The sequence below is a fragment of the Gobius niger genome (assembly GCF_951799975.1).
Source record: "Gobius niger genome assembly, chromosome: 9".
NCBI lineage: Eukaryota > Metazoa > Chordata > Actinopteri > Gobiiformes > Gobiidae > Gobius > Gobius niger.
In genome coordinates this window covers 34,486,067-34,509,315 of record NC_136860.1, presented here as the reverse complement: position 1 = coordinate 34,509,315, position 23,249 = coordinate 34,486,067, and the positions used below count along the sequence as shown (strand labels likewise).

Genomic DNA, 23,249 nt, shown 5'->3' with positions numbered 1-23,249 from the left:
AAGGGGCTTCTGAACCGCTCTTTGTCTGACCCGTCACCTAGGACCTGTTCGCCCTGGGAGACCCTACCAGGGGCACGAAGCCCCCGACAACAGAGCTCCAGGATCATTCAGGTTCTCAAACCCCTCCACCACGTTAAGGAGACGGCTCCAAGCTGTCAAATTGCTCGGACTAAAAGTCATCAACATTGAACATTTTAGTGTCCTTAAAGGAGCTATGCCTGATATGTACAAAGAAACAGGGTCACATTTCTCACATTTCAAATGGCTATTTTCTGGTCCAAACTCATCTCAAACTTCCCTAATGCTTTTACAACATCAACATTCGTCACAGCGACTGAGTTTAAACCAGGTTTCACAACTTTCAGGGAAAACTGTCACGTCACTGTAAAAAAAATGCCTACTAGCCTGACATTTTGCGACTGTTTAAAAGGCTTTAAAATCCGTGTTTTATGGATAAATGTCTGTTTTTACCATATACTAAAGGACAAAACAAATTTTATTCCAATAACAGAAAATACAAAAATCAAGGATAGCTCCTTTAACCCCTTAACTCCCACCTGAACCAAGCACATTTCCTCCAGTTTGGCTTTACCCCAGTCCAAAAGCTTCTGGAACAAAGGTGTGAAAAAGCAACAAAACTGAGACGAAAACAATGATGGAAATGTGACAAAATAGTGAGAAAACATTGACAAAAAAGTGACAAAAAATGGATGAAAAAGTGGCAAAAATGTCACAAAAAATGGACAAAAAATGGACAAAAAAATGACAAAAATGTGACAAAAAAAGACAAAAATGTGACGAAAAAATGATAAAAAAGTTACGAAAAATGGATGAAAAAGTGGCAAAAATGTCACAGGAAATTGACAAAAAATGGATGAAAAAATAACAAAAATGTGACGAAAAAATGACAAAAATGTGACTAAAAAATGACGAAAAAATGACGAAAAAATGCCCAAAATGTGACGAATAAATGACAAAAATTTGACAAAAAAAAAGAAAGAAAAAAAAGGACTAAAATGTGAAAAAAAATGACAAAAAAAATGACAAAAAAGTTTATTATTATGTATTTTCCTCCCTCTACATGTTCCAACCATGTCCTAATGTGTAGAATGAGCTCAGACCTGTTCACCACAACTGCCTCTAAAATCCTGCACTGTTACTCAAAAAGTCATGCACGAGCTTAATATAGAAGCTGCAGTTACACATATGACCTGAGGTGGCAGTAGTGAGTATAAAATGGCCAACTTGCATCTAGCCCCTTTAATATAAGCTCTTCATGTCCTCTGTTTTTCTCTTTCCTCCACGTTATCGTCCGTCTCGTGCACCCTGGACATGACTGACAGACCTGGCTTGGCCTCGTCTCACTCCCTGATCCTTTAATGTTCGCAGGCAGCGGAGCATATGGCCTCACGCTGCGCTTCTCCGGACTGACTTCCCATTTAGAGAAAGCAAATGGGATTATTCGACTGCTACAGGTCCGCCTCACAGACTTCACGAGAGCCACGGTCGGCGGGGTTTAAAGCTCTAACGAGTGGCTGTTACCTCATTATTTCCCCCACGCTGCTCGAGCCCCCCTCACATAAAGCAGTAATAAGGTTTAGTGTCGGCCTGTGGCACGGGCTCAAGGCGGCTAATGCAATGAGAGGGAGAGCGGTCAGGACGTAAGGAAGAGGCTGACTCCTGGCTCGGACTGACACTCAATATACAGGTCAGGAAACTAACAACGGAAATCAAATAAACTACTGTGTATATTTGTAGCTGAATTGATGGTGTTTCTACAGAGCTGATCCTGCATCCACTGAAGCTGTCCATACACTGGCCATAAATCTGTGAAAAGGATCAAGACTGTTTTTACTCTCACAAAATGATAAGAGCATAATACTATTACATTATGATTTGAGTGTAGATAACAATACAATTATTAGAAGATGTGTGTGTAAATACTTTATCCCAAATTTATTTTGCTTTGACGGTTACACAGGATGAATCATTGCAACATAATAAAAATTTGAAATACAATGTATAGAGGGATTGTTTTGCATATTGTACAATCAAATCTAATTTGATCAGATTTATATTCAGCTACACTTACTTGTTTTATTACTTCAAACTGTATGTCATTGTTTAAACTGTTCTGAATGACTCTTTTATACAAGCTTATTCATACTTTTTATTGCATTACATGAATTTGTGGTGGCATTGATAATGAGTCTAAATCCAAAGTAAGTGGGGTTACATTAGACCAATCGAGGAGAAGGGATAACAGCCAAATTAAATAAATGTGCTAATAAACTAAAATTCTTCTACAGGAATACACTTCAATCTCAAAACGACAAAAGCTACTTGTTTCTGCACTTATGCCATTTTTACTGTCCATGTTCCTCATGGTATAGTGGTTTTACCAAACAACAAAAACAAAGGGAGGTTGCAGATTATGCATTCAAAACATTTTAGATATATTAAAGGAGAAGAGACAGAGTGCTCACACCTCAGTAGCAGAGCATTCACTCTATACTGTGGCGTTCCAGTGAGAACTGTCTCTTCCCCTTTAATATGTCAAAAATGTTGCTTGTGAGGTAGCAAGTAAACTTACAAACCAGGTGCTCCTCAGACTCGTGGTCCAGTTGACGTATGATGAAGACCAGACCAACGCATTGGTGTTGACACTGTAAAAAAACACACACAGTTTTGCTTATCCAGAGTGCCCCTGCTCCCTCTCTTCCTCCCATATAATATATTAGATTAGATATATGTTGAATGTGCCTCCTAGAACACATTATGACGAGTTTAGTTAAAGCAGGGGTGTCCAAAGTGCGGCCCGGGGGCCAAATGCGGCCCTCAGACCAATTTATGGTGGCCCTCGGCCTCTTGCTGTATTGGTACACATCACCAGAGATGGACCTTTTTATTTGAAATGTAATAATTCTAAACAATTCACACCTAACAATTAACAATGTATTGTGAGACTGAGCTGGCATGAAGGTTTTAAGCTAAAATAGAGGTATGGGGCACAATTTAAACCTCTGCTAGTCGAAAGTTTTGCAGCACTAACTACTGATCTACGGCCCTTCACCCCTTGTACGCTTCAATATGCGGCCCCCCATGAAAAAAGATTGGACACCCCTGAGTTAAAGGGACTGTACAGAGTTTAAAAATGTTAAAACTAAGTATTTTCCTCCCCCCACATGTTCCAACCATGAGGCCAGATTCACCACAACTGCCTTGAAAATCCTGCAGTCCAGTCTAAAAGTTAAGAAGTGCCGTCATGCACGAGCTTAATATAGAAGCTGCAGTTACACGTATGACCTGAGGTGGCAGTAGTGAGTATAACATGGCCAACTTGTATCTAGCCTCTTTAATAGATATGATACCAGTTGAATATAGGGTGGATCAATTGAAACTTGGTCACATGTTCGATATTATAAACAATGATGCTCCAGAATATCTGTCAAATAATACTAGAAGGATAAATACTCATCATAAATATCTTGTCATTGGATTTTTGCCACTTTTTTATCACCTTTTTTGCCACTGCTTTGTTGCTTTGTCTGGGGCTCTTTTTAATGCATTTTTTTTTTTTTTTTTTTTACAAATTTTTTGTCTTTTTTGGGCACTTTTTTGCACTTTCATCTTCATTTTTGTCATGATTTTTATCCTTTTTTCAAGAAGCTTTTAGATTTGGCAAAGTCAAACTGTTAAAAATATATGCTCGGTTCAGGTGGGGATTAAGAGGTTAAAGGGACATCCTCGTCATAGTCTAAACTTTGTGTTATCATTTGTAATTTATTGTTATTTACCACATTGGAAATACGTGTTTATACTTTATGTGTGATCCTCGGTGAATATGTTTACATTTTACCAAATAAATATATATATATCATGTACTTATCAAATTATATCTCGATCTCAACGCGTGATCATAAACCTGTCATCTCAACACTTTGACTGACAGGCAGGAGACCAATCACATCACGAAACAGTTCCGTCTGACCAATCATAACAGCGCGGGGGCGGGACTAAACGGGCGTCCATACATGGCTATTATCGAGTAGAAAAAAAGGAGTGAAGTTTTTTGTGCTCATGCAACGTTCACAATGAATGGAACCTCGTATTCCAACTTCGACAACCAGGAACATGTGCTGAAATTAGGAGAGACGTTCGAGAAACATCCCAAAAGTGGCTACCATACGGTCCGGTGTAAGTTTCCAACCTCTGCATTGTAGTAGCCGCTAGTTAGCATCCGGGGCTAACGCAAACTTGTCCAGCTGTGACGCTTTGAAGAGCATCGCCTCTTTATTTGACGCTGTTCATCTGTGGTATTCGGCCCAAACATTAGTCTTGTGTAGTTTAGTGTCGTATTGTACTTGAGTTAGATTATTTTCAGGTGCTTTTTGGCTCAGCTGTCAAACTGTAAACGCTAGCATGTGTTAGCTCGGTGTTGCATTAGCTGCTACCGCCCTCTGCTGGCCGTAGGTGAGCATCGCAGCGCTAGATTTTATTTTAACTTGCAAATTGTTTTACGGTTTCGACCAAGTTAACGGTCAAACACATGCAAAACACATTTCCCAGTTCGTCTTATTTTTTTGTGTCGCCCTCCAAGAGAAATAAATGTGTGACCTGTACATTTTTTCGACTAAATAACTTAGTCATAGTTTTAATTTTTTGCGGACTGAAATTAGACCAAAACTAAATAAAAGTAATGAGATTAAAACTGTTAATAAAATGTTTGTTGGCTAAAATATGACTGTGAGAAGAAGAGAGGATCAATTTAAAATAGAGTTCGGGAAAGTCCACAGTTACCATGGAGATCGGCCATCTTTGCAGCTGTTAGCATACATTTCCATCGACTAACATTAGCTAAAGACAGTCTAAAAAGTGGAGGAAAAACACGTGGAACAGCTCCGTTAGCTGCTGAGTTACTGCTGGTAAATACATTTATTACACTGTGGTGTCCAAGTGATTTAATGTGAACAATAACTCCAGTATTTTGACTTTTAAAATCTCCATTACTTTACAATTGCTGCTAATCCCATAATGCTTAGCGAGATGACATCACATTCCCGAACTCTATTGCCCATGCCTGGACATCCAGATAAAGTTTCTATGCGTACGTTCGTGGTCCTAAAATATGGAATAAATTACATGTAGACCTCAAACGATGTCCAAATATCAGACAGTTTAAGTATCAATACAAAGAATGGATATTCTCTAAGTACGAATCTGAAGAAAATATATGACTTTCATGTTCAGGTATTACTACGCCTTACAGAAGAAGAAGAAGATCTTTATTTATATAGCGCCTTTCACAGACATATATAGTCACAAAGCGCTTTACATGAGAATATACATTTTACATACAATATAGTCCCCCCTTTTATCCGCTTAGAAAATCCACATTGTATAATTTTGTGTAATTATACTTTGTAGTGGAACACTTCACGTAACCATATTTAAATAGGGAAAACGTGGAAGAGCTTGGTAGCTTCTATCTTGACCTGTTTTGGAGCTATAGAGGAGAGAGGGAGAGGCTAAATGCTAACGCCGTCTGCGCTGTGTTTACGTGACTGAAGGCACGGGGGAAGATCAGACAGGTCCTAAAGAACTCGTCAAAGCTAAGGTAAGAACATATCTCAGTATGTAAAAACGGTGGCCTGTTCCTTTAACATGCTGAGATATGTTCTTACCTGAGCTTAGACGAGTTCATTAGGACCTGTCTGATCTTCCCCCGTGCCTTCAGTCACGTAAACACAGCGCAGACGGCGTTAGCATTTAGCCTCTCCCTCTCTCCTCTATAGCTCCAAAACAGGTCAAGATAGAAGCTACCAAGCTCTTCCACGTTCTCCCTATTTAAATATGGTTACGTGAAGTGTTCCACTACAAAGTATAATTACACACAATTAAACAATGTGGATTTTCTAAGCGGATAAAGAGGGGAACTATATTGTAAGGCGTAGTAGGAGTAGTTCGACATCCGCACAGTAATATCAAGATATTATTGTGCGGATGTCGAACTACTCCTGGGTATTACTACGCCCAACAACATAGCAAACAAACATAAACACGACATAAACGTGATCGAACAAAAAGTTTCGATCCGTTTTTTTTTTTCCCCCTTAGCTTTCAAATGAGCCTATATGCTGTAAGCTCCAGTCGAGGAGGGACCTGATGGGACAGGCTTGAGATGTTCACGCATTAGATAAAGACTGGTGTAAAAGCGTTTGGTCGAGCACACTTAGGGTTAGCAGAAGGTCACAAAATACTCCAAACCAGAAAGTTAAAGAGGGGGTATTCTGTTTTTTTCAGTCACATAGCACCAGTCTATATCTCACTACAATGATGACAAACCTTCTGTTGGTCTGTAAATGCAGTAAATTAGAATAACTGCCTCGTATAAAATGTCTCTCTCAAAATGGCTGTAATGAATGTCTTGAAATAGGCCTCTGTCTCTTTAAGAACCTCTGAGCCTTTAGACACGCCCCCTCCACACGCTGTCTGTGGCATCAGTGGGGAGGGGCTTCTGCTGAGGAGCAGTGGTTGGTTACTCGGCTGGTGACGAAAGCTCGGAGGCGTCTCCAGGAGATGGGGGCGTTCCTAGGAGGACTCAGGCAAACCTGTCCCTAAAATGGCCGCCATCAGAGTTTTTACAGATTACTCAGAAATACGTGAATGTGCCAAGGCAACACTTCAGCCATGTTTTTAATGAGGGAATGACATAATAACATGATGGAAAGCTTGAAAAAGTCCATTTAAGACACACTTTAAGACACCCATTATTGTACAAGAAGTCTGGGTAGTTTGTCCTCTGTGAATCTTGTTTTATAATTCACTTCTTCATGTCTATATTGTTAAAGTGGGACGTTATATGTAGGTGGGACTGGCCGGGTTATGACAAAGTTAAATGTGTAAAATGCTGCTTATTCCTGACAGATGACTTCAAACCAGCCTCGATTGACACGACGTGTGAAGGGGAGCTGGAAGTCGGCAAAGGCGAACAAGTCACCATCACGTTACCAAATTTAGAGGTCGGTTGTCCAGTCTGTGAACCCCTATTGAAATGTAACCATTGTCCAGCGGTGTGTATCAGCTGATGTGTTTCGGCGTCCTCTTGCCTCAGGGGTCCAGCGCTCCGGTCACGGTGTTCAAAGGCTCCAAGCGGCCGTACATGAAGGAGTGCATCCTCATCGTGAACCATGACACCGGAGAATACAGGCTGGAGAAGCTCAACAGCAACATCGCGGTCAAGAAAACCAGGTGAGGGGAGCAGTTGTAGCACCACAGCGTATCTATGTTATAGCTATGGACACGTGCTGTGGCTGGTTGATGTTGAAACGCCACCACATCGATGGCCTTGTGTTGTTTTGTGCAGAGCCGAGGGCAGCAGTAAGATCCAGTCTCGCCTGGAGCAGCAGACCAGTCGCCTCACTCAGATGAGGAACAGCTCCAGCAAACCCTCCACCGCCTCCAAGAGCTCCCCCACCAAAGGGAAGGCGTCCCCGGCGTCTCCCATGGACGACATCGAGAGAGGTAACTGTGGATGTGTTAGCATGGCCGTATCTACCATTGAGGTCACCAAGGTCCGGACCTCGGTAAAAAAAAAAAAAAAAAAGTTTTTATTTTACGCATTGAATCCTGCGCAAAACAAGCGCTAATACAGGCGGAGGAGCCTCTAGTTCAGACGTGGATGAGCTTGTTCTGAACCTAAATGTGTCCACTCTGAAACCGGACCTCATGAGCTGCTTTGGACCCGAGTGCGTAAAACTCGGCGGAGGCGCGGGGAGGGGCCGGGGGGGGGGGGGGGGGCCTCAGCCTCACTACAACAGCAGCGCCTTCATCATGAACCGCGCCAAAGTTTGATCGAGATGCAGTTTCTATGCTCTCTGTCATAAAGAGGGAGGAGCCAGTGCGCGAACCGTCACGGTGACCTCGATTTACAACAGGAGTTTTCCTCATTCTGATCTGAGGAGCAAGAGGAGAAGGAGAAGCGTCTGTGCCTCATCATCGCCTCCTCCTCTGCTGCTCACTTTGTTTCTGTCTCATCATGCAAAGATTGTTCTGCGAATAAATGATCTTCGCTTTAATGAGAGCTTAAACCAGCGCATTCACCTTTGTAGTTAACAGTGGTTTGACAGTGAGGGCGACGCAGAGGGGGCGGGGCCAGAGCGCAGAGTCCAAACCAGAGTCTGATGTTCAGAATGAGCAAATCACTCAGCTTTACCCATTCACACCCACAGCCTCGTTTTCAAAACAATAAAATTTTACATTTTCATTTCATATTCTTCTTGCCTCTCACTCAGGCGAGCAAAACTGTTTGGAAAACCTGCTTCACAGTAATAATGGATGAAATAGACATTAAATAGATATTTTGTTTTGTGATATTCATCATGTCAAAGTAGGGGGTACGTGACTCATGCACGGCTGCACCCACTGCCCATGGGTCGACTGATGGAAGTGAGGCCAGTCTGCTCCATCTGCATGTCCGACCTCCATCCACTCACTCACCACATTCACTCAGGCTCCTGGTCCCAAACGGTGCAACAAAAAGCAATTTTTGAAAACAGCTCAAGGATGAGACAAAAGTGTTTTTGATCACTTAAAATACAGGAAATTACATCTGAATCTTTAAAAAAATTCCTGGGGGAGGAGCCCCAGACCCCCCCGGTTTAAAGAATTATCCGGACCTCACTGTTTTTTACATCCTGGCTACGGCCCTGTGTGTTAGGTTGAAGTAGAAGCATAAAAACGATACATGTTATTAGGGATGCACCGATCCGCGAGCTCCCGATCTGATATTTTGACACTTCGTCTGGCCGATACCGATCTGATAGTCTTTTTGTCTTATTATATTTTTATATAGTATCATTATATATTATAGCTTATGGGTATTACAGTAGTTTTATCTTTTTTTTTTTTTTTATAAACATGCAAGAGTTTTGCTTTAGCTTTGAATTTTAAATTAGAACATTTTTCAGAAGCAGGTTAACGACAAATTATTTTATATCCTCCTGTGTGATGTGGATGTTCTGTTATGGTTGAATGTTTAGCTTCTGTGATTTCATTTTGGCAGCTCCATCTGAATTCTGTTTTAAAATGTGTCTTGTAGACCCATGAGGGATGGACACTTATGTGCAAGACATAATAATAACAATAAATCAAATCAGTATCCTAGCTTAGCGATAGCATGAAGGCCGTGAATCTGTGGTCATGGATGTGCAGCGGCTCCAGTCTGCCGCTCATCAAATCCGATCCAATCCGATCCTCTCAAAATGCCCGGATCAGATACCAATCGGCTTGTTGCACAATGTGGCTACGCTAGTTCCTCTGAGCTGAAGCTGTGGGCGCTAGTACTTCCTGTTCGTATTCATTTCCATTAAGATTAGCTTAGACCAGTGAGTTCCTGGTACTCCCGCCTGAACCGAGAGGATCTTTTTCCTCATGTCATCAGATTTTTTTTTCCATCATTTTTTTGTTGGGTATTAAACTCATTTTTGTCATTTTTTTGTCAAATTTTTCCCCCCATTTTTTCGTCAAATTTTTATCACTTTTTTGTCACATTTTTGTATTTTTTTTGTAAAATTTTTGTCACATTTTTGTAATTTTTTCGTCAATTTTTTGTCAATTTCTTGTGACATTTTTGTGACATTTTTGCCACTTTTCATCAATTTTTCATCCCTTTTTCATCCCTTTTTTGTCAATTTTTTATCACATTTTTGTAATTTTTTTGTCACATTTTTGCCATTTTTTTGTCAAATTTTTATCACATTTTTGTCACATTTTATCACATTTTTGTAATTTTCTTGTCACATTTTTGTCATATTTTTTTTTTCATTTTTTGTCAAATTTTTATCACATTTTTTGGTCACATTTTAGCACATTTTTGTTATTTTTTGGTCATTTTTTTGTCACATTTTTGTCACATTTTTGTCATTTTTTTGTCATTTTTTTGTCACATTTTTGTCACATTTTTGTCATTTTTTGGTCATTTTTTTGTCAAATTTTTGTCACATTTTTGTAATTTTTTCGTCAATTTTTTGTCAATTTCTTGACATTTTTGTGACATTTTTGCCACATTTCCTTCATTGTTTTCGTCGAGAAAATGTGCTCGGTTCAGGTGGGAGTTAAGGGGTTAACGCATTACACAACTTGAAATAGTGCCTTTATATATATATTTTTGTTATAGCACGTTAGCCTTTAGCTTCAAGACAAACTATCAATTCTTCATGATCACAGGCGTCTCTGATCTGAACTTGTTCATCATGATTTGAACACAGTAAATGATCATCGACCGGCAACTCACCGCCCACAATATAATCTTTAGAAAATATGATTATTATTCCAGGAAAAGAAAACAGACAGGAAGTCCAGGCGAATCCCGCCTCCTAAGACACTTCACCCCGTGCCTATGTGTGAGTGGTTGGTGGTGGTCGGAGGGACGCCGCAGATGTGAGCAGCCTCGCCTCTCTCAGTCTGCCCCAGGGGAAACTGTGGCTACACATGGAGCTGACCACCATCAGCATGGAGTGAATGTGAAGCGCTTTGGGTGTGACTTGTGTCATATAAGCGCTGTAATAATAAGATTTGTTTGTTTGTAGTTTATTTGAGCAATTAAAATGGTCTCTTTCTCCAGAGTTTCACAATCATACAGTTAATGGAAGCTCAAAGGGAGTCGACTGAAGCAAAAGCTTATAAGTGCCGACCCCTTGTTCATGTACATTTGCAATTCATGATGCTACAGTTACACATTACATTTTCATTTACATTAAATAAACAAAGTACAATCCTTTCTGAGTATTCTATATCAGTGTCAGTACACAAATATATACCTATATGTATTTGTGAGTTAAGTTTTATCCTACTGTTGCTACAATTGTCAACATAGAATCAACAGACTTTTGCAGCACCGGCAAACGAGGAGTTTTTACCATTTCATATTATTAACACGGCATGCTAATAAAAAAAAGTAAAAAATGTGATTAGTAGTTATTGTTATTTATCATAACAATTTTAATTTTTGTCATTATCAGTGAATGTCCGATTTCATATTATGGTCATATTGGACTTTATAATCTGCCATCTTGCCACTTCCTTATTGTCATTACTATCCACTATTTGTTATCGATATTGGATCAATGACATGTCCAATTTGTATACCCTATAGCGAGGTGGTGTTAAAAAGCCAGAGTGTGTAGTGGCCTGTTGAGAGTGGGTGTAAGCCCCCAATCAACAAGTCCCCACCCAGCTGCCCTGGTTAGTTGACTTGGTGGATGATGTTTACCTCCTATACTGTGTGATGTGTTAGAAGGACACATCCCTATGCTGTTACTGTGCTGTGAAGTGAAACACTACCAACATTTCTTACAGACATATCGACATATCCTGCGTTCCTGTGTGTGAATTCCACATTTCACAGTCTGTTTTCCCCCCTCTCTCCTCAGAGCTGATGGCCGAGGCTCAGGGCATGGACCAGCTCAGCAGCAGCAACAGCTCCTCCAACAGCTCCTCCTCATCGAGCAGCGAAGACTCCAGCTCCAGCGACTCCGAGGACGAACGCAAGAAGACCTCGGCCTCACAGCCCCATCAGCCCCATCAGCCCCAGGGCGGACAGAGCGCGCCCGGCGGACCCGGCGGACCCGGCGGACCGGGGTACCACAGCATGCCCCTCCTCGGCCAAACCAACAAGCCGCAGGACAGCACGGGGTCCAGCATCAACACGCTCAGTGAGTATGAGGCAACTAAAGAAACTTCAAGTGCCTGTAGGTGGAAACATGCTGCATAAATAGACCATTTACCATTTACCATGTGCAGAGATGTACTTTTTACTGCAAGTTTGATCATTCTACACAATTACACTTCAAATGGTCATTTTTTTCTGGGTGTCTGAGCTGCATAAATTTGCCAAGGCTGAATTAAGGTGTGGAACACAGATACGACCTCGTAAATGCACCCCATAAAAACTAAATCATCTCATCTATAGTTGTACTTTTATTTGATTCTTTGTATTATCATTTATGGCATGTTAGCCTAGCTTAGCTTTATTTTTACATTTAAGTGGCCAAACCTTGTTAAGTATCAGTGCACTCTTGTTAAGATGTGGCCACTGACTTTCAAACCTCTGATGCAGCAGGAAAAGCCTCACCTTAATACAGTCAACACGCTCATCAACCCTAGAACATTATAGCTCAAATTCAAAACACCATCACTAACGCCGGGTGATTTTTACCTGAGATAATACACCAGATGAAAAGTACTTGTCATCAAAATATATAAAAACAATACATGACACACTTGAGTAGTGTTCCATGTCTAACAAAATGAAAGAAAAGCATCATGAGTGGACCATATAAAAAGGCTCCAAAATTAAATGTGGCAGCCCTGAATATCAACCTTGAAAGGAGCAATATTGCCTGATTATATACACTAACCTTAAAGGGACAATACGGAGTCTCAAAATTTAATATTATGTATTTTCCTCCCCCTACATCAGGCGTTGGCAAGTTTGCGTCATGAAGGGCCGATTTTCACCATAGCCAAAACACAGAGGGCCGAACCTCACCATAGTAAAGTTAAGAACCACTTTGTGCAAATGCCAATGTTTTACATCAGTGGTTCTAAAGTGGTCCGGCTCCGAGACCCGCCATTACCTTAATGACAAGCTGCGACCCAAATAAAACTGTCATTTGTCATATATCGTATAAATTATTGTATTTACCACATGTTTTTATTGAACAAGCCGTAGATTTGCATTTAAGACTGAAAATTATGATCAAAATAACCCAATAATATTAATTTTAACAGACTCCAGTGTGTTTCCGTGTAGTTTTAGATTGAAAATATTGAAAGAAAGTTCCCTGTAGGCTCGCGACCCACTATTGAGTCCCGACCCACCAGTTGAGAATCACTGTTTTACATCATATATGACCAAGTGGGATGTTCTGCAAGGACATTTTCAAAAATACACTATAAAAAGATACTTTCTCACATTTTTAGAGTACTTTAACAGATATTTGATCCCTTATTTGCATAATAATATTTCTCTAAATCACATTGGGGGTCAGAGGTTCTGTGCTGGAGGGCCGGATTTGGCCCCCGGGCCTGACGTTGCCTACCCTTGCCCTGCATGTTCCAACAACGTCCTAATGTGTAGAATGAGCCAGAACTGTTCACCACAACTGCCTCTAAAATCCTGCACTGTCACTCAGAAAGCTGTTACTTCAGATCCGAATTCATGCACAAGCTAAATATAGAAGCTGCAGTTACACGTATGACCTGAGGTGGCAGTAGCGAGTATAAAATGGCCAACTTGAGCCCCTTTAACCTTCCTTCTATCACTATTGCTGGGGGAAAATCACCCAAACATGTGCCTGTAGGACAAAGTGTGTTTTGGATTAGGAAAACACCAAAACCGTCACAGATGTGGAAGACAAAACTGAAGCTACAGAGACCCAGGACAATCCGGTGTTCTCGGGTTAAAATGTGAAAGAATTGTCCAAAATTGTTCCTAAATACTTGAGTCCACCTGCTCTAACTCCCGTTTAACTGATTCAAACAGTGGAGCTCGATTGTTGACATAGTGAGGCAGCGAGCCAGCGATCAAGCCCGTATCATCATAAGCGTATTTGCTCAATGCTAAGTGTTCTGTGTGGTGTAGATACAGACGGCATCTCGTCATAGAAGGGGGCGTGGCCTCGCCAAGGGGGAAAACACAATCTTTTAGGGAAACTGTTTTTTTTTTTGCCATTTTGGGGAAATATAAACTTATTCATCACATAAAAATAAAGTGAAGTCTAAATCTAAAATCTAAAACTTTGCTCCTCCCCATGTCTTTGTATCTTTATTTAGTCGAAAACTATATTTATAATTCAGAATTTGTTAAAGGGATATTTCAGGATTTTTGTCATAGGGCCTCATTTCCTCGTTATCCAGAGTGTTGCTGATTTCTGGAGATATGTTTTTTGTAATTCATGCATTTCTAATGTTTGAAGAGTTTCGTGGCGCTAGGCTAGTGCAAGGCTAGTGCATTTCTATGGTATCAGCTAGCCTGCATTAAAAACAGTGTGACCCGCTCCACAGAGCACCTGAGGCAAATCACTTATAACACCAGAATAACCATATAAATGTCTGTGTCCATAGAGTAGTTTTAACCATTTTGCATTTAAAATACCTTATATTTGAGCGGCATCAGCTTCGTTGTTATTTATTTATTTATTTATTTATTTAAGATGGGACAGTGCATATTAATTAACATGAGTCCTCAAAGTCCACATGTAAATATGCCAGAGTTAGCCACAATGGCTAATTTGCATCTGTGGTCCCAGGGCAGGTTGCTGTCTTCAGAACAACACGCACAACAGACATGAACAAAAGACGAGATAAAAGGGTTAGTAAAAAGACATTATAAACACAACGACACAGACAAATAAGAGATTTTAAACACTATTGGTAAACAGCCGACATGTTCACACTGTGACTGCAGGTTTGATTGTCCAGGAGCCAAAGTTTTACTGATCTAGTGAAGCCGCCCTCACTGAAAGGTTGTATAAGCTACGCGGCGGCGGAGTGATCTGCTAGAAAATAGTCCCTCAAAATGCGATCATTCATGTGATGCAGGTCAGTTATATTCCAAACATGATTCTATGGACTCAGACATTTATATGGTTAGTCTGGTGTTATAAGTGATTTGCCTCAGGTGCTCTGTGGAGCGGGTCACACTGTTTTTAAAGCAGGCTAGCTGATACCATAGACATGCACTAGCCTTGCATTAGCCTAGGGCCACGAAACTCTTCAAACATAAGAACTGCATGAATTACAAAAAAATATCTATCAGAAATCCGCAACACTCTGGATAACTAGGACGATTCCAGAGATGCCGTCTGTATCTCTCCTTTTCCATCTGTGCAGATTGAATATCATTAAGGTAATAATAACCTTGGGGCTAAAGCTGAACACGATCCAGCATAATGACTAATGAGGTTGAAACACTTTGAACGTGTCTTTACTCGTCACACGCAGCTGTTATCCTACATCTCAACATTATCAGAGTTTCAAAGTCAGTCTCAAATCTTCTATAAGGCTTTGTAAACTGTTTAGTCCTGACTCTGGGACTCTGGGACTCTGCAGCGTTTTCCCACTTTGCTCTCCAGTTGTGTTTCCTCTGTGTGTAATTCCCTTTTCCTTCTTTTGTTACAGAAAGCGACCTGCAGCTCAGTGAATCCGGGAGTGAGAGCGACTAAAGTCCGAACTGTAGCCACTTCATTCACTGCCACAAAACTTAATTTATTTGTCAGATAAAGTAGCATCGGAGACGACCGCGAGCAGTTCTTAAGTTATGAAACCGTAACATCTAAACTTAACGTAACGATCGTGTTGTCGTCTCTTTTCTCTTTTTAGTTTCTTCATTTGTTTTAGAGATAGATTTGTGCCTTAGATTCAAAGTTAGGGATTCCCCAGAATAATGTCCACATGTAGACATAAAACATTTTTCAAGCAATTCAAGAGAAATCAAACTGGTTAAATGTGGAGATTATATGTTGACTCTGCACTTACTATAGATACAGACGGCATCTCTGGAATCGCCCATATATGGTCATATTTGAAAACTGTTTAGGGGGAAAACATTTTGGAGAAAAATCTAAACTTTCTCTATTTATTCAAAAACTACTTTAAGCCTTTAACTCCCACCTGAACCGAGCACATGTTCTCCAGTTTGCCTTTACCCCAGTCCAAAAGCTTCTGGAAAAAAGCTGTGAAAATAGCGACAAAACTGAGACAAAAACAATGATGGAAATGTGACAAAAAAGTGAGAAAACATTGATGAAAAAGTGACGTAAAATGGATGAAAAAGTGGCAAAAATGTCACAAGAAATTGACAAAAAATTGATAAAAAATAACAAAAATGTGACAAAATGTGACCAAAAAAATGAAAAAAAAGACGAAAAAATGTATGAAAAAATGACAAAAATGTGACAAAATGTGACCAAAAAAATTACAAAAATGTGATTAAAATTTGACACAAAAAAAAAAAAAAATTACAAAAATGTGAGAAAAAGTGAGTTCAATGAGTTGAATACCCAACAAAAAAATGATGGAAAAAAATCTAATAACGAGGAAAAAGATCCTCTCGGTTCAGGCGGGAGTTAAGAGGTTAACAAATGCTGAAATATGAATATAATTTTCTACTAAATAAAGATATACAGACCCATAAATACATAAATAACGGAGAATGCTAACTTCTTGCTTCATGTTAGCATCGGGCTAATGCTATCGGTTAGCTAACGTTGGCTACAACTGCTGTTTTTTCACTTCTGCTGAACAATCTGCTGTGGGAAAATATCCATTTGGGCCCGATTTACACTTGACTTTAGTTATGTTTGATAAATAAGTTGATATTCCACCAGAAAATGGCTGAAAAGAGGGAAAATTGTTTCTAAAGATTCTACTTTCCCCCTTGGTGAAGCCACGCCCCCTCCTATGACGAGATGCCGTCTGTATCTATACTGTGTTTAAACTAAAACCCTACTATATTATACTAAAAACAAGCCACTCCATGCAGTTTTAAAATTGATAGAAATGAAGTAAATCCTTTGGTGGTAAATTCAGTGATAACTCTTCTATGTGGACTCAGCCTCTCATGATCATGTGACTGTGTCTTGTGGGAAATCAAATGTTTACAACGAGCAGCGCCTTAAGTCTTGATACATTTCCATGATTTGCTTTGTCGCGTTTTTGTCCAATGCACAGTAACTTTCACAACTTTCAGGGAGTAAAACTGTCACTGTAATGCAAACCATCCAGAAAAAGGCTTTTGTTACACGATACACAGACGTCTGCCTTTTAGAACATAGACCTTTTCATTTTAAAGTTGAAGTCTGAAAGTTTGCTAAATGAGTAGAGAGGCAGGGTTTCGGCAGGGCGTTAACAAGCATTAAAAGTCATCAAATGAATTATGCTACAATTAAGGCCCTAAAAGTCATTAAAAAGCATTTGATTGGATTCAAACGTGCATGAAATTCTTATTATTTGTCCCCCTCGCAGACGAAACCCACTCCATGGCAGTGCTTAAAGCTCTGTGGCTCAAAAATCGCCCCATTGTGAAATATAAGATGAGATTTTATATAAGATATAAGATTTTATTTGCATTTGTGGCATTAAAAATATAGTTTTTAGGCATTAACCCCTTAACCGAGCAGATTTTCTCCTCTTAAGCATTAAAAATAAAAGACAAAAGCGAGATGAACAAAAGAGCAACAAAAATGAGATAAAAACATGACAAAAAAAGTGCTAAAAATGTTCAGAACAAAAGCATCAAGAACGAGTAAGACTAAATTAGTCTTAATTTTAGTCGACTAAATTAACATGCAATTTTAGTCGACTAAAACTAGACTTTTTTTTTGTGACTAAAATTAAATTACATTTTAGTCAAAAGACTTAGACTAAGACTAAAAATAAAAATATGTCAAAATTAACACTGGCGTGATGTGATTGGAAACCCATGTATCGGGACATTTCACAACTTGCAGGGTCACTTTTCAGGGTTACGTTCACAAAAATGCTGCAAAAATAGCCTGAAAGTTCATGCAATTGATACAAATGTTTTATAATTTGATGCAAACTGTTTTCTCCGCAAACATTTGAATTTACAATATACTAAAGGAGGATAAAGTCATTTTCATTCCATTTCTAGAAGCAAAATCAGGTATAGCTCCTTTAACCTCAAAGCAAAAGTGACCACAGGTGGCATTTATGGATTTAAATGTTTGGGCAATTCATTACAAAACAGTTCCTTGTGCAGAAATGTCGCATCTGAGACAATTTTTTCCAAAAATGTGAATGCGCCCTCTTTCTCTCTCGGAGCGTGCAAGGGTTTCTCGCCGGTTACAAACTCTTAATCACCAAACAGCTTGAAATTTCAGTCATTTCAGCTTTTGTGCAGCAGACAGTGCGGTGATTCTTAACCCAAACGTAGTTATGGGGAAGTTCAGTACAATAGACACAATTATGCAAAGGTTTTAAGTTTCATGGAGCAAACACCGTGTGAAAATGTGCAAAAACACAGGAAGGAAACTGCAAGAAGTCGAGATTACAAATGTTTGTGATGGTCTGGACCAGGGGGAGGAAAGTGTGCGTCGTGGAGGCAGATTTCCATCATTGCCAAAACACACAAGGGCCGAACCTCAAAATTGTAGCCTAAAGTAAAGAACTATTCTCTACAAATACCAATGTTTTACATCAGTGTTTCCCAAGTGGCAGGGCTTTGGGACCCACCATTATAGAAATACAACCCAAATTAAACTGTAATTTGTCATATATCGTATAAAATATGTTATTTTTCATGCAAGTTTTTGTTGAACAAGCCGTAGATTTCCCTTTAAGACTGAAATTATGATAAAAACAACCCAATAACCTTTAACAGACAGTGTTTCCATGCAGTTTCAGATGGAAAATATTCAATAAAAGTTCCCTATAGACTCGTGACTTTAGGGTCCACTTTAGGGTCCCGACCCGCCAGTTGAGAATCACTGTTGAACATTATATATGACCAAGCGGGATGTTCTGACAGGACATTTTTAAAATACTGACTCTCATACTCGCATTTTTAGACTACTTTAACAAGTATTTGATCTTATTTGCATAATAATGTTTCTCAAAGTCATCTTGGGGGCCAGAGGTTCTGTGCTGGAGGGCCGGATTTGGGCCCCGGGCCTGACGTTGCCTACCCCTGGCCTAGACCTTTGCCGAGTCAGCGGTCTTTCCCAGACGTCTAGTTCAAATCAAGTGTCATTTACACCACGGAAAACAAAGACAGTGAGGAATACTGGCAGCATGAGACTAAACCAACACTGTGAAGGGGCAAATCAAGAGTAAAACACAGACAAAAGTGGAGGAGGAGAACGATTAAACTGAAATAAAGCACAAAATAAGCATGAAAATAGCATTAAAGGGATATTTCAGGATTTTACATAGGGCCTCATTTCCTAGTTATCCAGAGTTTTGTAATTCATGCAGTTCTTATGTTTGAAGAGTTTCGTGGCGCTAGGCTAGTGCGAGGCTAGTGCATTTCTATGGTATCAGCTAGCCTGAATTAAAAACAGTGTGACCCGCTCCACAGAGCACCTGAGGCAAATCACTTATAACACCAGACTAACCATATAAATGTCTGTGTCCATAGAATCATGTTTGGAATATAACTGACCTTGTATCACATTTGTATCACATGATTTACCACATTTTGAGGGACTATTTTCTAGCAGATCACTCCGCCGCTGGGTAGCTTATACCAGTGGTTCTCAACCTTTTAGAGCCGCGACCCCCATTATAACAGTTAATTAGGATCGTGACCCCCACCCGGGTCAGACCATGGGAAAAACAGGGACATTAACCCCTTAACTCCCGCCTGAACCAAGCACATTTTCTCCAGTTTGGCTTTACCTCAATCCAAAAGCTTCTGGGAAAAAGCTGTGAAAAAGCAACAAAACTGAGACGAAAACAAGGATGAAAAAGTGGCAAAAAAGTCACAGGAAATTGACAAATGACAAAAATGTGACAAAAAAAGACAAAAATGTGATAAAAAATTGACGAAAAAATTACAAAAAATTGACAAAAAATTGACAAAAAAATGATAAAAAAGTGACAAAAATGAGTTGAATACCCAACAAAAAAATGATGGGAAAAAAATCTGACGTGAGAAAAAAAAGATCCTCTCGGTTCAGGCGGGAGTTAAGAGATTAACCTATACAACTCTTAAAAAAACAAAGAAAAAACAATGGCTAAAACAAAATGAATTAAATTTAGAACAAATAATGGCACCCTGGTATAATAGCATGTATGCTACAACACCATAATAATAATATTAAAATATATATTTTATCCATATGCTCTGGCGACCCCCCAAATTTGTCTCCCGACCCCCAGGTTGAGAAGCCCTGGCTTATACAACCACGAAGCTGATGCTGCTCAAATATAAGTTATTTTAAATGCAAAATGGTTGAAATTATTCTATCGACACAGACAAGAACTGCAGGAATTACAACACTCTGGATAACTAGGAAATGAGACCCTGAAATATCCCTTTAACTTTTCCACACTGTGATGCTAAACGTTCTGCCCATTACAAAGCAAACGTTTGTGTTTACGAAACCACAATTCCCCCATATCTTTGCAGCCTCTTTTCCACAGAAACGCACAAGTACCGTAGAGTAAAAAGAAGTAACTTTGGTTGAAATGATCAGAGCTAAACCTTCCTCTACATTAAAACCAACTGAGAGCCACGGCCTCGGATAAAAACGCTGCGCTCTTTCTGTTTCGCTTCCTCCGCTTCACGCCTGCAAGACTTGAATTAAAGTTTCTCTGCATATCGAATGAGAACGTTCTTAATATATATTGATTTGTGTTTCTGAAGAACCGCCGAGCGAGTGAAAGTCCAGGTCTGACGCTCGGGTCTCACTGTGAGTCTTAAGGATGTGCCTCTCTTTGCTTCAGTCCAAAAACAAATGCCTTATGAAAATGGTTTCCGCGGTCAGTTCCGGCTCACGCTCTGGTCGCCGCGAACGAGCGACCAGCACCATTTGTAAAGTATAAACATTTCTGTGTCGGAAATAAAGATTTTAATTGTGTTTTCTTCTCGTCTGCTGCTGGTTCTTGGACGCTGTTGTTTAAGAAAGGCTTTGAGTATGTTCTATATTCCCTATTGAAAGTCCTTTTGCTAATCTTTCCTTTTTATGGTACTGCTTTCTTACCCTTTTCTTTGTCATGCAGCTCAATATACTGTATAGATCAGGGGTCTCAAACTCATGTGGACCGGGGGCCAAAACTGTGAACCCAGTGTTGGTCGGGGGCAACAGACGAAGCCTTTTATATTAAGTCAATTATGATTTGGCAACTTTTGATTGTTTGCTATAATATAACTTAAAATAGTCTGTACATTTGCACATGTTTAAGCTTCCAGAGGTTTCCAATCAGCCAAACATTTGCTGAGCTTCTACATTTGAAATTACAGACTTAGACAATTAGTTTTTTTGTAATTAATCCCATTTTGGTTCAGACATCAGTGATGTTTCAGGAGTCAGGTCCAGTTTCTGTCTGTGAGTCTGTTAAAGAAATGAAAAATGTACAACAAATGTCAATTTAATTTAGTGTAAAAAAAACAGGGATGATCATGAGCACCAGCAAAAAGCATCAGCTTCAAACTTGTTTTGTTCTGTGTTCATTTTCAATGACCCGTCATATAATAAACACATCAATGAATGAGTCGACTCGGACACTTTTCCAGACTCTGGAGTGTCTGAGATCAGCTCAGATTCACCTCATGTAAATAATGTGGAGTCACTGACCTCTGACCTCAGGCCTGTTTGTGACCCACAGTTAGAACTGATGGGCTTATATTTTTACTGTCAATGTTGCTGTAATTATTTGCAGTATTTTAATACATTTCCATATTCTCCATTTTTAATGTAATTATGGATCATGTGTCGCACATGAGCCTTAATAAAGATTAAAATCATTGACCTGATAATGTGGCTCTGAGAGAAAAGGCTCCTCACTTTACTCTTGTTTTAAACACTAATACAGTGTGTTCGCTTTGCAAAGTCCTAAAGGTAAATTAGGACGGGCCGCATATAATATAAAGAAGTAATTATCTCGCGGGCCGCATGTCTGAGATGCCTGGTGTAGAGGGATATCTGAATGATCCTTTTCAGGAACTGTAGTAGCTGCTCATACAGACGGTCACATCATCCATGAAGCTTCATCGTCCACTTAGAATTAATGTAGGTGCGTTTTAGACCCTGGTGCCGCGGAGGCAAGTTTGTGTTGAGGCGATTTTCGTCATCGCCAAAACACAAAGAGCCGAATATTGTAGCCTAAAGTAAAGAACTTTTTTTCTGCAAATGCCAAAGTTTTACATCAGTGGTTCCCAAGTCGGGACCCAACGTTACCCTCGGATGACCGGCCCAAGTAATCCAAATAAAACCTGTATTTGTTCAAAATATTGTGTTTTCCCACACAAGGTTTTACTGAACAAGCAGCAGATATGCCTAAAAAGTGAAATTCCATGGGCTACTTCCATTCCGAATGGAAAATATTGAAAAAAAAGTTCCCTATAGACACACTGAAAAACGTTCCGTGACCCACTTTTGGGTCCCGACCAGTGTTAATTTCGTCGACTAAAATATTTTGTCTTAATTTTAGTCAAAGTGATATTTTTGTCGACTATAATTGGACTAAAACTAAATTAAAAGTGTTTCATGAGACTAAAACTATGACAAAATGTCCAGATATTTTAGTCGACTAAAATAAGACTAAATAAAAATGAAAGGGAGAGACTAAAATCATCCAAACTTCTATTGAGCGTCTGAAAGAGCCTCATATCATGTAAAGTCTCTGCCAAAGGATCAGCTCTGAGCTTTGTTCATGTGGAGCAGAAACATGAAGCAGAGGAACAACATTAAATATGATTATAATGAATATTATCAATGCAAAGTCGACTAAATTGGTCTCAAATTTAGTCGACTAAATTGACATGCAATTTTAGTCGACTAAAACTAGACTAAAATGTAAAAGTTTTTTTTTACTAAAATTAAATTACATTTTACTCAAAAGACTAAGACACATTTTGTCATATTTTTGTCATTTTTTTTGTCACATTTTTTCGTCATTTTTTCGTCCATTTTTTGTCAATTCCTTGTGACATTTTTGCCACTTTTTCATCCATTTTTCGTCACTTTTTGTCACAGTTCCATCCTTGTTTTCGTCTCAGTTTTGTCGCTCTTTTCACTGCGTTTTTCCCCAGAAGCTTTTAGATTGGGGTAAAGCTGGAGAAAAAGTGCTCGGTCCAGGTGGGAGTTAAGGGGTTAAGCTCAAACGCAGTCTGCACAGTCTTTGGTGCGCCTTTAAGTGCTATATTTGTCCGCGCACAAAGCCACGCCCACTGTTGCTGTAAGGCATCACGCACTTTGTCTTCAAACCCATAATGACGTTTCTTTGCGCATTTAATTTAAACATTGAGCTCGTGCAAGAAGAGAAAAACCGGTTGATGAGAAAACATTTGACGCATTTTGCTCCACGTTCGCTTTAATGACCTGTCTGTGTGTCTGTCTGTCTGTCTGTCTGTCTGTCTGTCTCTCCTGGTCAAAGTCCAAGTTAAACTATGTCGCCGCTGCGCTATGGTCTACAGGCGTGTCTGTGCTCGCCGAGCTCCTCTGCAAACACCACAGCGCGGTTCTAGTGCATTGTTTTGGTAAAGGCTCCACGCGCGGATC

The 23,249-nt window shown here is 39.7% G+C and overlaps 1 protein-coding gene across 1 annotated transcript; it reads left to right on the top strand.

The window, feature by feature from the left end:
* The first annotated feature begins 4,034 nt into the window (after positions 1-4,034).
* Positions 4,035-15,452, top strand: eaf2 (ELL associated factor 2). Its single transcript, XM_079563492.1, has 6 exons — positions 4,035-4,197; positions 6,928-7,022; positions 7,115-7,251; positions 7,367-7,524; positions 11,433-11,714; positions 15,184-15,452. The coding sequence occupies exons 1-6, from the start codon at positions 4,095-4,097 to the stop codon at positions 15,225-15,227; spliced, it is 819 nt and encodes a 272-aa protein (XP_079419618.1). The 5' UTR covers positions 4,035-4,094; the 3' UTR covers positions 15,228-15,452.
* Positions 15,453-23,249: the final 7,797 nt, after the last annotated feature.

Excerpts from the sequence above, each read along its gene's own strand:
- eaf2 (XM_079563492.1), top strand. The coding sequence starts at position 4,095 with ATGAATGGAACCTCGTATTCCAACTTCGACAACCAGGAACATGTGCTG. Across the intron at positions 4,198-6,927 it reads TGGCTACCATACGGTCCGGT|ATGACTTCAAACCAGCCTCG; the intron begins GTAAGTTTCCAA and ends TATTCCTGACAG. Across the intron at positions 7,252-7,366 it reads ATCGCGGTCAAGAAAACCAG|AGCCGAGGGCAGCAGTAAGA; the intron begins GTGAGGGGAGCA and ends TGTTTTGTGCAG.